Source organism: Mytilus californianus, unplaced genomic scaffold, assembly GCF_021869535.1.
Source record: "Mytilus californianus isolate M0D057914Y unplaced genomic scaffold, xbMytCali1.0.p SCAF_5, whole genome shotgun sequence".
In the NCBI taxonomy this organism is placed as follows: Eukaryota; Metazoa; Mollusca; class Bivalvia; order Mytilida; family Mytilidae; genus Mytilus; species Mytilus californianus.
In genome coordinates this window covers 74,596,655-74,613,924 of record NW_026262701.1, presented here as the reverse complement: position 1 = coordinate 74,613,924, position 17,270 = coordinate 74,596,655, and the positions used below count along the sequence as shown (strand labels likewise).

At 32.6% G+C, this 17,270-nt stretch overlaps 1 protein-coding gene across 8 annotated transcripts in view; it reads right to left on the bottom strand.

The window, feature by feature from the left end:
- Positions 1–16,374, bottom strand: part of LOC127701418 (uncharacterized) — a 305,234-nt gene extending 288,860 nt beyond the window's left edge. For all 8 annotated transcript variants that reach the window (XM_052205280.1, XM_052205282.1, XM_052205279.1 and 5 more), the window contains exon 1: positions 16,267–16,374. In XM_052205280.1, coding sequence (XP_052061240.1) covers positions 16,267–16,293 — 27 coding nt within the window. In that variant the 5' untranslated portion in view covers positions 16,294–16,374. The remainder of the gene's footprint in view (positions 1–16,266) is intronic.
- Between the last annotated feature and the right edge of the window lie 896 nt (positions 16,375–17,270).

The window sequence follows — 17,270 nt, the reverse complement described above, 5'->3', positions numbered from 1 at the left end:
TTTTGGGGTTATTCATGTTATTGGCTTAACTGTTTAGGAATTAGGGACCAACAAGGGGCAAAAAACAAGCATGTTTCTTGTTTCAGGACAATCAGTTGTGTATGAGTGTATGGATCTCCATGAAATTGTACCACAAGGTTACATACCAAAAAAAAAAAAAAGGAAGTTTTGGATTAATTTTGGGGGTTATGACCTTAACCGTTTAGGAATTAGGGACCACAAACAATACTTATCTAATACTGTATAAGTTGCTTATTTCTTGACCAAGTTCAATGGGGGTTTAATTCAAAGTCTTAATTCTTGGGGTTCTTTAAAATGCTGAATCTAAACCGTGTTATTAGATTTTTGAAGTTGAGCCCCGTTTTTAAATTGGTCAGAAATTGAGGCCCAAAGGGTCAAATATTAATCTTTGTTTGATTTAATAAAAAAATGAATTATATGGGTTCTTTGATATGCCGAATCTAATCGTGTATTTGTATTTCTCCGCTCGCCCCGATTGTTAAGACCTGTGTGTGTGTGTGGTGGGGGGGGGGGGAAGGGGGGGGGGTAATCTATGTCTTTTGTTTCCTCCCACGCCCCAACTCCCAATGAATGAAAATGACCCTACAGTAGTTGATTTATAATTTTAGTCATGTTTGATTATTTTGTAAATCTGTGCTTGTCTATACAATTAGGAAGGAAAGGTTTCTCTATAAATAAGTTATCAAGATAATAGGAAATAAAACAACAAAACTCATAAGAGCCCAACTTGCCAAATGAGACCTTTACTATCCAAATTAATTTTATAATTTATTAAATATGTTTTTTTTCTTCAGTTGGTTGATTGGGATTTGCACGGAAGCGTATTAGGGACAAAGTAAAAAAAACATTTATAATTGAACTTTTTTCAAGGCAAAATTTTGAAAATTGAAATGTTAAAATTTCGACTTGAAGTTGTTGAAATTTTGAGAATTCAAATCTTGAAATTTTAACTTAAATTTGAAGTTTTGACACTTGAAAAGCTTAAAATTTTGCCCTATTTGGAACTCGAATTTTTTTTTTTTTTTTCGTTACTAAAAATTTCCACTTATTTTAAACTCAAAATTTCGACTGCAATACGAAATTTCGAGCTTTTAAAATCTTAAAACTTTGACGTTTTCAAAATTTCGACCTATTTGGCACTCGAAATTCCGACTTTTCAAAATTCAAAATGTCTTCTTTTTCAAACTCAAAAATACAACTTCAATACGTAATTTCGAGTTTTAAAAATCTTAAAATTTCGACATTTTAGGAACTCAAAATTTTTACATTTTAAGAACTAAAAATTTCGACATTTTCTGAACTCAAAATTTCGACAAATACAATTTCCTCGATAAAAAATTAATTAAATTCTGCTTTATGCTTTATGAACATAATTCAGGTAAATTTCTTATTCATATATGTAGCTTCTGGTCTTCACAAATTTTCTAAATTTAACAAAACGGCATCAGTTTGCTACCAAAATAGGAGAACATTAAAGGGATTCAAATATTTTCTCCGGGGACCTGATCTGACCTCATCTCTTCCTTTTAGAACAAATTTAGTAAAACAAAGTTGGATCATAGTGCATTTATTTCACCCCATATTAATGGATAAAACCGGAGGAGCTCGAAAATCTTAGCCTTTTTCCAAGAAAAAAATCAAGAGTGTGATTAGTGCTCATCTTTATTACTAAATGTTAACCTTATGTCAAAGATGATCTATTTTCTTTCATCATTTAGATATAGTGACATCAAGGTTTAAAATAAATAAAGTTAAGGGTTTTCCTTTAAAGAGTTTTGATGGCCAGACGTGTTTTAACCGATCGAGACGAAATGGTATTCATTTTTTGGAATATGACAGAAAATTAAACTTTTAAACAAATAAATTTTAGTCATGTCCCTAGTACGCTTCAGTAGATTTGCTGAACATCTAGTGGTAAATATTTCCTTAATAGTCAGTTTACAAATTAGAATAAAGCTAATAGATAGTATATGCAATGTCGAGCGACACATATGATGGACCGAGATTTTGGACTGATACTCGAAAACCAATAGATAAAGGATAGAAACAATCGTTCGCCTCGCAATTTGTCTACAGCAGACATAACTGATTTTTATAGTTTGTTCTTATGTTGTACTGCTACACCACTGTTCCAGGTTAGGAGACGGTTCAAGCAAACTAGTTTAACCCCGCCACAAAATGTATATGCCTCTCCCAAGTCAGGAACCTGTAGTTCAGTTTATGTCGTTGGTTCATGTCCGTCATATTTGTTTTTCGCAAATTGTTTTGCTATAAATTAGGTCATTAGTTTTCTCCATCGAATTATTTCATATTTTTCATTTCGGGGCCTTTTATAGCCGACTATACGGTAAGGGTTTTTTCATTGTTGAAGGCCGTACGGTTGCCTATAATTGCATGCTTACATCCAGTACATTTGAACATTGGTGGATAGTTGTCTCATTGGCAATCATACCACATTTCCTTATTTTTATCTATAAAAAAAGGTATATTTGTTTTTCGCAAATTGCTTAGTTATAGATAGGCCATTAGTTTTCTCCATCGAATTATTTCATGTTTTTCATTTCGGGGCCTTTTATAGCCGACTATACGGTATGGGTTTTTCTCATTGTTGAAGGCCGTACTGTTGCCTATAATTGCATGCTTACATCCAGTTCATTTGAACATTGGTGGATAGTTGTCTCATTGGCAATCATACCACATTTCCTTATTTTTATCTATAAAAAGTATATTTGTTTTTCGCAAATTGCTTACTTATAAATTAGGCCATTAGTTTTCTCTATCGAATAATTTCATATTTTTCATTTCGGGGCCTTTTTTAGCCGACTAAACGGTATGGGTTTTTCTCATTGTTGAAGGCCGTACGGTTGCCTATAATTGCTTACATCCACTTCATTTGAATATTGGTGGATAGTTGTCTCATTGGCAATCATACCAAATCTCCTTATTTTTATCTTTAACAGAGGTATGAAAATAGTACATTAACAAGAAAGGAAGCATGACACTTTATCACTGTGCAGGACAAATTGGCCATTGCAGAAATTTCAAACCTGACTTTGTTGTTTTACAAGACAACAAAAATATTTTTTTGCCAAGGAGTAGATAATTAAAAAAATGAATATTCCCATATGTCCCAAGATGTCACTGTTGTCACTACTGTTGATCAAAAGTACAGTTCTCATGGTGAATTTAAGCATTCTCAATTAATTGCTTACAATTCAACGTGCAGCGGCAGGTGTTATACTTTGAAGACCACTTAGATATCCAACTGATTCTTCAGAAAATTAAAGTTGGATTCTGTGAAAATGCAGTTCATTATGCTACAGTTGTAAACTTTTAACAATCGAGAGGAGGAACATATGAAACTGATATGAATATGCAGTGCTTTCTTCTAGACTGAAATGGTGAGCGTATGTCGGCAATATAGGTTATGTCTACCAGAAGACATCATTGTGAATTCGAGCCAAATTAACACATGTTCCATCATTACTCCTTAATATTGCGTGCAAGTGGAAAAGAAGAAAATACCAATCTCGATTCAGCGTGTTGGGTTGTTGAACAAAAACCTTCGAACTCGGGAAGAGCAAGCTGCCGAGACAACCATTGCTAATTGTTAAGGATATTATGTACATCAGTCGTATTCTGAAATCAAAACATGTATGCTGCTGTTTTCCCAAAACATATTTTGAATGTTGAATTTAAGGAATGCTCTGATTTTACAAATTGAATCTTTCTCTTTTGCTTTCTGTTGCCATTATCCTGCATTTCCTGTAATATTGTTCGATGAACGGCCAACGATCGGAATTTAATTCTTAGATAAACATTAATAAAATCTGTATGAATTTATGTACATTGGAAATTATGAATCGTAATTTCGGTCTTTTTCTAGCTATAATCCTTGAATTTATGAAATTGACATATAATTTTTGTTATTGGTATAATTATTTTGTTCATCTACGTACCTCGATATGCATGTTTTTCACCACGATGTATACAATTCTTGTAAAATTGCGAAACTTACGGTATGGTTATATTTTGGATTTCTATAAAAAGGGGGATGTGCACAACAATTTCACACAATTTAACTTTGGACGTCTTATTACACAATAAAAACTACATGTATATAAACTTTTTTCACATATTGAATGCGCGACCAAATCTCTGTAAATTTATCCATGTTTGATTTATACAATTTATGTTTCTGCAGGCAGTTGGTGGACATCAGTTTAATGAAGGCGTGGCTACCTGTCACCTTTCTCCAATTAGCTGTCCTATTGGACAAACCTGTGTGCGATGATGCTTGAAAACTGGCAATGACATTGTTATGGTTAAATTTTTTTCGACAATGTATAGAAAAATTATGTTGTTGTTACTGTGGGCTTGTCATCAAAATGGGAACTTCGAACATTAAAAAAAATGCACTAAGGACATAGAACACTGTATAATCTAATTCAACTTCAAAATGAATGATTATTTCAAAGAAAAATCTTATATGCTATCTATAAATATTTGTTTTAAAAATTATAAAGCTTTGCAGATTTTTCTCGACACGTGCTATACTCCTCGTATATGTCATTCATGACTAGTGTGTATTGTAAATATCAATGATCATATGTTGATTAGAAATTTGAAAATAGACAACGCTTATATGTATTAAGAAAAACGAAGTTTAAAAATGAATTGTAACATGAATGGTAATTTTTCCTCTGATCTTCGAGTGAGTTAAATTCTATTATTTTTACAGGGGTGTGTTAACTGGATGATTTTTTAGTTATTGAACTCTCCTATCCCGTTGTTGATTGCTTGTCATAGCAAAAGCAAAGAAAGAGGGAGCTTAGACCAGTGCTCTAACTTCCATCTCAGAAGTTGTTATTTCACTGTTTAGCTCCGCCTCCTCTGTCTAGTAAACAACAAATTCGTAAGGGTTCCGCGGAACCCAGTGTCTCGCCTACTTTTGCTGCTAGTCACAGGCGCAACAAAAATGGGGAAAAAATTATTGAAAATTCGAGAAAGGGGGAAAGGGGGGTGAGGGGTGGGGGTGTTTACCTTAACACTAGCCAACTTGTAAACCTAGCCCTAAATCAAAAATAATTCCATAAACGCTCGAGGGGAGCTACAAAAAGGAATAATCTGGTCTATGAACGAAGAGGCGATGTTGATAAATTCGTGGAAACTTGTTTTTATCGTGTCAAATCGAATATTTCAAAAATTTGTCACTTGATTTTCAGTCGTTTCATTTCCTCTACTTTTCAAATGTATATCTCTGTGAATTGAACATGTTTAAATTATTTATCTCTGGACCTTAAGCACTCAACAGTCCATTTATTAATCGATATTTTCATGGTGTTGGGAAAGGGAGAAACCTTATCAAGAAGTTTAGAAAACGTTTTCTTCTTATCACAACTAAGCTCTTCTAAAACTAAACGTCATATTGGTTTGAAAGGGGGACCCTTCAATAACACTTACATCGCTCTCTAATCAATAAACCTTGGTGAAAGTATCACGACAACAATTCATTTACACGTAATGAAACATAAAATCAAATCCTACTAAAAAAAAAATCTAATCGATGAGTTCATTTTCTGAAAACAAGGGACGTTTTATCTTAGAAAGCTCCACTATTTGATTCATGAAAAGTACAGTTAAGTTCAACCGTTGACATGTGTCACCGCACAGTAATGTAACACTTTGGCATGTGTCATCGTACAGTAATGTTATAAATCATATATAGCCACGCCTAACTCATTAACACATTTAATCCACTCAAAGCTACGCTTTTCGTGAATCAAATACGGTAATTCGTAAAAGGCGTGCTACATATATAACATATTTCTATACATTTGATGGAATTTATGACTTACTCGCAATCTGTGGTATATATACAGAGGCTTGAATCGTTAAAGAAAAATAACCTTTTATAGAAAGGATTCATAACTATGAAAAATATGTTTTGCAAATCGAAAGTGTAATGAAATTACGAAGTTTCACGCCGTTAGGGAAGGGGCTGGATGGGGTTTAAAGAATATAGAATATTGGGTCAATACTACAGAAAATGGACCAATACTACAAAAAATGGGCCAATACTACAAAAAATGGGCCAATACTACAGAAAATTGGCCAATACTACATAAAAATGGGCCAATACTACAGAAAAATGGGTCAATACTACAGAAAAATGGGCAAATACTATAGACAAATGGGCCAATACTATCAAAAATGGTCCAAACAAATACAGAATAGAGAAAAATAGATAAAAAAAATAAGGAATAGAGAATAATAGGGTGCTAAAATATGTAGAATAGAGAATAATGGCCGAACAAATAAAGAATAGAGAAAAATGACATAAACAGATAAAGAATACGGAAAAGAAGGAACGCCAACCCAGCCCTTCATTATAGAGTTTTGATCACTTTTTACAAAAATTTATAGTATTATATGTCACTGCTTTTAATAAAACAATAATAAATTAAAAAAACATCTAATTACCGCTCAAAAAAAAAACTGAATTCAAGACATATAATTGAATTCAACATCAAATTAATCAATTTGATGGAAATTTAGATGTGCTTTTCTTTTCTTTTAAAATTAAATTATTTTCAGCAGTGAGAAACAGCTTTAAAATGTTGAAAAAACCAAAAATATAATAAAAAGATGCATATCTATTACGTGTTTTGAAAAATTCAAGTGTTATGAAATTTGAAGAATTACGCAATTAACGCATCTTGATCACTTTGAATAAAACAGTAAAGCATTAATATATACATGAATGAATAACTTTGGAAAGACTGGACATTCGAGGTCAATACGTTGTGGACAGAGTGGTGTGTAACTTACTGGTACAGGAGGCTAGCGTTTCTACGAAAACTACGATGAACTTAGTCAAATATAAGCTAACAAATATTGAATGACGTAGCGAGCTTAATAATCACTATAGCAACCGAGTAAAAATGGAAACAAACTACAAACATATCGACTTTTTTAAAGACAATGTCCACGTTTAACCATGTATGTGATGAAACATTCCCAAATACTAGAGACGATGTATGACAGTGTTTCAATCAGGCTCGTTGCCTCTTGCCCTTGAGACCGGGTATAACGTATACTCAAGGCCGCCTATTCCCTTTGAACAGAGACTTTACCGATACTGCTAACTTGGTGAAATTGAAACAGAGAAACATTTTCTAATGGTGTGTCCATAATACTCAGATTTCAGACATGTATAAGTCTTGAATATGCCAAATTGTATGAACTTAGGTGAACAATTTGTTGAAATCATGACAAGGGAAGAAACCAAGAAATGTTTTTAAGACGTTAAATAAATTCTTTGCCCGTCGAAAACTTTTCACATTTGACGCGTGAGTAATGCGAGTGTTTTAATTGTAAGTGGATTTTATTGATAACTGTGATAAATATATTAAACTTAAATTTTTAATTTTAATTCTCATTTTATAATTATGTAATAGATGTACGCCTCTCATATCTGATATGTGATGATTACGTCTGATTTACATAGAAGTAATAAATAAATATATGTCTTTTTGTTCTAAAATTAGCAATTATTTTTCATAAAACAGGAACAGTGTCATTATCTCAAATTTTGCAGATGCAGTCACACTTTCTGAAGATGTTTTGCAGATATGGATTTGGATTGAAATCTTATTTGCGTCTTTTTTTCTGTCATCAAATTGATACCTTATCACTGCTTTTGTATGATAATTGGAAATTTCTGTTCTATCTTGTCTTTTTCTGGTTTAATTGCCAAAATCTGAACTTTTTGCTGATAAATCATGACACGTCTATGTAAATATTGGTACGCTTCAAACAACATGATTATTGTAAGTAGAGATTTTAAAAAGTGTCTCATAAGTCAATTTTATGTCTGGGTATTGATTGAATGTTTTAACTGGTGATGTATATTGTGTATTTTATTATGTCAATCAATGTGCGACACTGTAATAAAATAAAATCTATCTATTTATCTTACGTTTCATTTCATTTACATGCTCCAAAATAGTATCAGCCCAGACCTTAAGACCTATTTTTGTTAAAAAAAAACATTTAGGGGGCGGGAGTAGCCCCCTCCCCTTTTTTCCCCCTTTCCCCCAAAAAAGAAGGTAAACACATTGAATTGAAATACATCATCTAGATAATTGTAATAAAACGTGACGTCATTTTGTGTCAGCCAAACCCCAATTCAACAATAAGGAGTGTGTCCAGAGATCGCAAAAAGTATTTAACTTGATGAATCAAATATATTAATATAAATTGTTCTTCGTTAAAAAATATAATATTTCAAGAAACTTTTTGGAAGTTTTGATATACTCAAACCTGGCCAGGAGTTTTTTTTTTTAATTTCGTTCATTTCCTGTTTTCTTTCAAAGTTGATTACGCCTGGTTCATTTTCTTTCGGTTTTCACCTATTCATTAGGTTTAATAAGTAAGAGTAAGATTTATTTCCATAATGATCTGGTTTAGTAATAGATATCTGAATTACTGAAACGAGTTCAATTTAAACATTAATTACGCTTGGAAATAAATTTAGAAAAAATATTTTTCACAATTTCGCTTTTGTCTTCTGTCCTAGCTAGATTCGTTCTGAATATGCATGAAATACTTGCCACTGAAAGCTAAGCAAACAAATATTCACCGATTCATCTGCAATTGCGTAATTATCTGTTACATACCCGTCATTTTGTCACATGTTTAGTACTATCCTTTTAACACATTTCGTGCAGTAAGATTTTGTTCTACATTTTACTTGTTCTTGTCTAGTATTAACATTCCTTGAACAGGTTTAAATATAAACATAAATTTGTTGCACTGGTTCTTGAAACACGGTTTTGCACATTTGAGCATTATAAAGACCTTAAAATACACTCGTTTTGTTCTTAAACGAGTTGAATGTGAAATTATTTTTTGAACTAACTTGTCAATTTATTAATTTAAGGACTTGAATGTTATCATTATAGAAAATAGAATACACAGATATTTGATAGAAATTATTAGTAAACTGTATATGGTAGTAAAAGTATTGTATTGTATTATACTAAAAGGATTTAAGAAACATTGTACTTATCTATATAAAGCCCTGTTCTTAAAGATATTAACATTATCAGGGTATCTTGCTGTTAAATCTGTGAACAGCTTTTGAGCAATACATTCATAATTAAGTGTTTTTAATTAGTTTTTTTTATATAATAGTATGCATATTTTTTGGGCTAGAATGTAAATATTTTACCGCTTCCTCTTAGTAAACATGTGTCTCCAATCACGAAAACACCACACTGTGTGTATTACATTATAAGAAATAATAACACAGGCCTCTATAGTAAATTCCTTGTAGTCACCATCCTTATGATCTAGACCAGAAACCTTGGCATGGAATCGAGTCAGCATATATCAATTGTAATGTTAGGGGGAGCGACATGGAGTACTCATTTCCAAAATCCTGCTTTAAGTAATTTTTCCCTACTACCCACTTTTCTTCACTACTTTTACCAAGATGCCACACTATATCCCACATCCCAACTCTTTTTACGACCTTTATAACACATCCCCACTTTATTTTACCACCTAAAAAATGTATATCCCACATCCCTAAACTGGGGTCCTGGCTCACTGATTGCTAAGGTTGACAGAACGACGAAGTATAAGATTGGGTCAGGATGCCAGGCTAGTCAACCACCTCATGTAGTAGTGGTTTCGGTTTGTATAAGCATACAACAAAAGTCTATGTTGGTAGTCAGTAATTATTTTACTTTACATATTTTACGATTGGTGACATCTCGTGATAAAATTGCTTCTACCGTGATCTGACTTTGAAAGTCATTCAGTAATTTCCGACATGACAGACCAAATATAGAAACAGGTTTATCGTTACAAGTGGTTCTATTAGAACATTCTTTGCTACACTTAGTTTAAAGTTAAACTGATTGAAATACAGACAGTGTGTCCACGCTTAACTTTGTATCGGTGTTTTGATCAGATTTATTGAGAGTCTGCAAATTTTAAACTGTTCAAACATTTTGAAAGAGGGAAAATAGACGGTAGTAGTTTGAAACACAGACATTGCTGTCACATGAACTGATGTATTCTAGTGTCATGTTCGTTGATAGAACAACAAATGATTATCAGTTGATTAGTGCTACAACATTATTGTTCTACTGAATTAACTGTATCTCAATTTTGCGTGTGTTTGCATTTCGAATATAACATAGTGCTTGCAATGTACTATTTAAACATTATCCATCTACCGGAACAGATAATTTATACATTCCACTTTCTGTAAAATGAAGAAAAAAAATAACACTATAAACTTGGTGCATTCGAAACGCGTTTTGGTATTTTCCTTTATCGGGAACGTTTAAACTATAGATATTGAAAGCCCTGGATGTTTACAATCTTGAGGAAAATTAATATATGACTGTAACTGTAACAATTTTTTTTTTTTTTTTTTTTTTTTGGCTCTTTGATGATTATTTCTTAAACAAAACATGGATTTTTATCTTTTCTGCATGAGAACGTCTGGATTTCTACAGAAGTCACACTATATATATAAACATTGACATGTAATTGTATTATATGGCTCCGATATGAATAAAAGGAGTTGAGATTTAAAAAGGCCAATGACACAGCAACCCTACCACAAAAACAACAACAAAAAATATATAGAGGGTCACATCACATCACTTTACATAATTCAGTTTAAAATAAGTTAAAACCATCACACGGTATTGCTATAACACATGATAACTCCAAAACGGAAATAAGTTACATGAAAAAAGCAACAAACTAGTACATTTGGTACATGTATATGTAGTACAAAAGTCGCAGAAAACATCACTTATCCATGTCGATGTCAAGTTTTTACAACAATACAACACTAAGACTAATTTTATGGCTTCAATTTACTATTTTGGCTTTGCACAAGTTCATGTTTTTCTCTGACTGTTAATGACGTCTTAACGTTAAATCCATTGGATGTTAGATGTGTACTGATTAATATTTTAATCTTAGACACATGATTTTTTTATAAGTTATTAGCTTTGAACTAACTTTCAGTAACTGCGAGTACATTGTCATTTCGACGCCTTTTATAGCTTACTATGCTGTATGGGTTTTGCTAATTGTTGAAGGACGTTCGTTGATCCTGTGTCCGTAGAAATACCACAAAGGACCTCCTTAGTGCACTAAGAACAGGATACGGACTAGGGACCTGATGGGATGATATAGTAGGCACAAAGGACGTGGACTATAAAAGTAGACCATGTCTAAATAAATAAATAGAAATTTTATAATCATATCTTTAGTAATATTATTGCGAAGTCATTCAATGGTTGTCGACACGTGCCACACTCAATTGATTGTCACCAGTGTGTAATCGATTGAAATTCGCGTTCATTAAAGCAGGACCAGTTTTTTACGCACGTGCATACATTATTTCAGCATGTTCTAGGTTTTTTGTTTAATGGGTCTTGTATTGTCTATAAAAAATAAAAATTTGATGTTTTTTTAAGCATCGGAAAAGGTAATTTTTTCAGCATTTGTTTGATCTGTTTTCCAAAAAGTTCCATATTAGAAAAACAATTAAATATAATTAATCGTTTTTTTTTTAAATTTTAACGAATTTTTAAAAGAAATTCTTAAAATGAAATAAAATACAAATAGAAGGTAAAAAATAATTCAACAATAACTTATCAATTAATTATTGAGAATTAACTCCCCTCTGATTTATATCATTTTTTGGCAAATATTTTATAAAACGTAACACTAGATTATTCTTTTTAGTTCTCATTTTCAAAAATGCAATTTTTGTAAAATAAATGTATAAACACAAATTTCATACATTATTTTATTGTCTGCAAAAAGTTTGCAGTTCGAACGTTAAATTGATTACGTCATGTTTAATGTTCAAATCATGTGGTAAGACTGAAACCCTGTCAGTGAGTTTTCCCTTATCGCCATCGAAAGCAATGACGGTCTGTAACCAACGCCTCAACGATTGACAGAAAGGTCAACTTATTCTATTGGGCATGTTTAGAGTTCTGATTTGTATCTTTTGATTTGGGCTCTTTCTCACTCATTACAGTGATTTTTGGCAATTATGGGGATTAATTACATAATAGTTATTGAAAAACTGGTCATTATCGTGATATTTGGACTGCCCACAGGACAGTGGGTGGTATTGACTAAGAAAGCGATAATGACTGAGCCGTAGGCGAGGTCATTATCGCTGTCGCAGTTAATACCACTGTCCTACGGGCAGTCCATGTATCACGATAATGACCAGGTCTTCAATAACTATAATGTATATTTCATTGGGGAACCATGTTTTTAAAAATTCTCATAAATTCAAATTGTTCAAAGCAAACTCGAGTTATTGTACGATTTCTATATGAAAGAGTGACAACCAGTCATAGTGATAACTATAAGTCACTGCCATTCATTTAAGTGAAATTTTTCAGTATATGAATACATAATAAAGTTATAATTTTATAATTAACGAATCGTGATTGCGTTTTATTAAAGGGACATCACTCTAAACAGAGAAACCACGCCCCACTGGTCATTAACATGTAAAAATTACGACCGGTTTTCTGGTCCGTTTTTTTTCTTTTAAAGACCGATGGAATTTATTACTGAAGAATAAAGAATGTCATGTGGCCCTTTGTTATCCAATAAGAGAAGCTAATTCTTAACCGATATGAAATCAACTTTATTAAGGCTAAACATGTTTTTCTGCAGTCGATTATTTTGGCATTTCAGTATATGGGAAACATTTTTGCCGCGAATCAGTCTATCATGGCATTCGATGAATTCATAAGCAGTTGCAGTAAGCATGAATAGTAGTTATATGAGGATCAATCCTTATTTGATTAAGCAAAATTCACCAAAATGTGTGTCGCGTTTTTAAAGTCCGTCAGTAAATATTTTGAGTAAAGCATTTTTGTTAGGAAAACATAATATCATAGGGACTTATTGACTAGCTCCATGAAACCAAGAAATATATATCATTTGGATGGTTCAAATCTATTTAATCTCAATTCAAAAATGTGTATACAAAAAATAAGGAGATGTGGTATGACTGCCGACGAGACAACTATCTACTAGAGTTCAAATGACAATGATCAATCAATTAAAGGTCACCGCACGGCCTTCAACAACAAGAAAAAACCCATATCGTAGAGTCCGCTATAATAGGTCCCGACATTAAAAATGTGAAACAATCCAAACCAGAAATCTAACGGCCTAATTTATACAATACAATTTACGAAAAACAAATATGACTGACACTAACCACCGACAACCAAACAAATTAATTTTGAATTTCTGTCCTGACAATTTTATTACTTTCAAATATAAGGACCTCGGCGTTCACTTTCGGTTAGCTATGTCCTTGGATTTAAACTTTATCATATAATATCTAAAAGGTCACAGAATGGATGTTAGATGCCTCTTTTTCAAAAGCCTGTATGTATGCTAGGTAAAACAAATCTCTTCATACTAGTACACAATAATCTCCGTATTCAATTCATTAAGGAGATTTGTGCATTTTTCGGACCGAAAGATTAAGGAAAACTTTGGCAACAACCTGCTATCCAATGTATTCTTAAATCAATCGATGTGAAAGTAAAAATTGAATCCCTATGCGTAAATTGTTTTTAGATCAGTGATGGCGGCCAGAGTAATTTTTGCCTTAATCTGTTATACATTATGGGGAAATTTTACCAAAACTGACATTACAACGCAAATCATACATAATAGGTATCAAAGGTACCAGGATTTAGGGTCACGACTGAATTAGAAATGCCAAAAAAGGTATTGAATTTGTTTTAATATTTATATCACAGCTGTTTATATTCGAAATTTGTCGAATTTGGAACTAATATACAAAAAAAACTATTAAAATTTAACGGCCAATTATCATGGACATAGTATTACTCCTTTTCTCCTTGACAACATCTATGTACATTTCGGCAATACAGCTTATCGAGCTGTTATATGTTTTCCTATGGGCACCAATTTCGCTCCTTTAATAACAGACGTTAACTCAGTTAAGACCCGTCTAGATTCACACGAGAAACTCTACAAAAAGGTTACGACAAAAGGGACGATTTTGCGTTCTCTATTGCACATTCAATCTTTAAGCGGTGTATCGCTTATTCTTACAGGTATATTGAGCTCTTGCACAACTGCTCAAGGTTACAGAGAGGGTTTGAAGCACATAAACATGTTTAACCCCGCTGCATTCTATATGTGACCATTCCAAGCCTGCCAGGAGCCTGCTATTGAGTGTTTGTTGCTGTTTATCATATTTGTTTTTTTTCGTGTATTGTTTTGTACAGTTCCCGTGATTTTGCACCACTGTCCCATGAAAGGGGAGGGTTGGGAGCCCGCTTGCATGTTTAACCGCAACACATCATGTTGTACGTGTCCCAAGTCTGAAGCCGCTAATTTAGTGGTTGTCGTTTCTTGCTGTATATCATGTTTGATTTTCGTTTATTGTTTTGAAACACCCAAGGGTGACTGCGGAATAGAAATATGGTCACTCTAGATCTTGGTCTTCTTCCACGGTCAGTATAACCCTTGACATAGTATGGCGTCCGTTTGACTTTGCCGGATGTACAAAAACGATGCCGCGTCTGGTCAGAATGGGGACGTTAAATCTGATGCCTCGTGTAAGAACCTCTGCAACAACTCTTTTAGGTGGCCTGTTGTAAGGCAAAATTTCTGTTCCTATTCAACACCCCCGACTTTTCCAGTTGCAGTACAAATTTAGCCGACCTACATCCGGACAAACCCCCATTACATGACCCACCTATTGTATTTGTTGGTAATTTGTTATCGTCCTGAACAAGCATGAAATATTGCAACAGGACGTTAAGTAACCAACAATCATCTATCATATTGTTTAGTACAGACATCAGGCCGTGATTTTTTTCTTTTTAATGTTTTTAAATGTATCATGTCAGGGTTTTTGAACGCTTGCTATGCAGAATTAGTTACTCTCATTTTGGAAGGCTATACGTGCTTACTTCCAATTTATTTGGTATCTGATGGCGAGTTGTCTCAATGATAGTCATCCATGTTATACTACATCTTCCTATTTTATATGAATCTTTTTGATATAATTGATCGACATTGATTTAAAACTCGTCCAATATATATTTGATATAAATCTGTGATATAAATGTCATACAAATATGGCTAGCGTTGTATGTTGGGGGGCGTTTACAAGACCGGACACACGCACGGACAGATGGTATTTCCTTGTTTCCCACATGGTAGAAATAACATATCATTAATGAATATCAATCAGTTGATCATGATATTTATATAAATTTCATATTTTTTCATTTATTTTCTGCTATGTTATTGAACATTCATCTAAATCTTATGAATTGTATACACAGTATTTATGTAATTAAAATGTTTGCAATGTTTTTGTTTTTCAACAATGTTTATGTTTTTTTTATAATACAGCCTGTGGGAACATTGGTTATTTTACCATGTTTAATGACTGTGTTATTAACCTATAATAAAGTATTGCTTTGTTAAAGTTATTGTTGGTGGATTGGACAAGGTTTTACTGTTCACAGAACCTCTGCCATTCTAATATATCATCCCTAAGTTTTGTTATAATTATTGCTAGTGGATCGGACAAGATTTTACTGTTCACAGAACCTCCGTTATTCTAATATATCATCCCTAAGTTTTGTTATAGTTATTCTTGGTGGATTGGACAAGGTTTTACTGTTCACAGAACCTCCGCCATTCTAATATATCATCCCTAAGTTTTTTTATAGTTATTGTTGGTGGATTGGACAAGGTTTTACTGTTCTCCGAACCTCCGCCATTCTAATATATCATCCCTAAGTTTTGTTATAGTTATTGTTTGTGGATTGGACAAGGTTTTACTGTTTACAGAACCACCGCCATTCTAATATATCATCCCTAAGTTTTGTTATAGTTATTGTTGGTGGATTGGACAAGGTTTTACTGTTCACAGAACCTCCACCATTCTAGTATGACTTCTTTTTTTGATGGGAACACAATTTTTTCTTTAGCATGAAGTCGTGCAAAAATGTGCTATCGCTTTTTATTTTAATAGAATAAAGTAATGAGTAGTCGTGAATTCTGCACAACATGTATAAAACATTCTAGTTAATCCATGAGATCAATGTAATGTAAAAGACTATTTAAGTTATTCACTATTTATAGCACAAAGTACATAATGACAAATGTTACCTCAGAAGTCTTATCCATGGGATCCATTCCTTTTTCTTCTATCAACCATTTGGTTACATTTAACCGTCCCCTGTAAGCTGCTAAATGTAATGATGTTTCTCCTTTCTATAATGATAATTAAATTATTATGTTAGTGTTTGATGGTAGATTAATGAATCAGTGTTTGTGTGCAGTGTATGATAAGTGTCTTTCCTTTTCGTAGTATTCATAACTTCTGCAAAACATCTAACAAGTTTTAATAAAAACATGTATAGACGATTGTATATATATATTCTACATAAACAACTTAGAAACAACATTCTATAACATCCTAAATGTTTGAATGAAATATAATACATATTCTTCATGTGTATATCAAATGATTCAGTGTCATACGAGAACTAACATGATAATTCATTCTATATAGTTTTAAAAATCATTCATTTAGTTGTAAGTTAGATGTGTCTGATAACAAACAAAACAATTCGTCATATAATACTTACAAATATTTCTTGTCCATTTTGCCTATCTTTTAAGAACATATGTTGCTGATTAAGTATGTTGATCAATGTTTACAAAAGAACTTGTTTTTCAAAAATACATATGTAAACCTTTTTCTTCTTCAAAACAATGAAACAATTAAAAGTTAAATGAGACCAAATTAATATAATTCTGACAAGTACAATGTATTAACTATTTTGAAAAGATATTTATTTCAGGTTAGATCTGTCTAAATATTATTTTCTGACTATAAATGTAATCGCAAACTAATCCTCATGAAAATGTCATAACCAATGTATCAATCTTTACATAAGTTGGTATAAAACAAATGACTGCATTTGGCTCATTATTTGCTAACTGATTATTGCTCAATATCAGGTGGTTAGGTGTTACATCACTGAGGATGTCAATATGAGGTGGTTAACTTTACATCATTGAGGATGTCAATATGAGGTGATTAACGTTACATTACTGAGGATGTCAACATGAGGTGGTTAACGTTACATTACTGAGGATGTCAATAT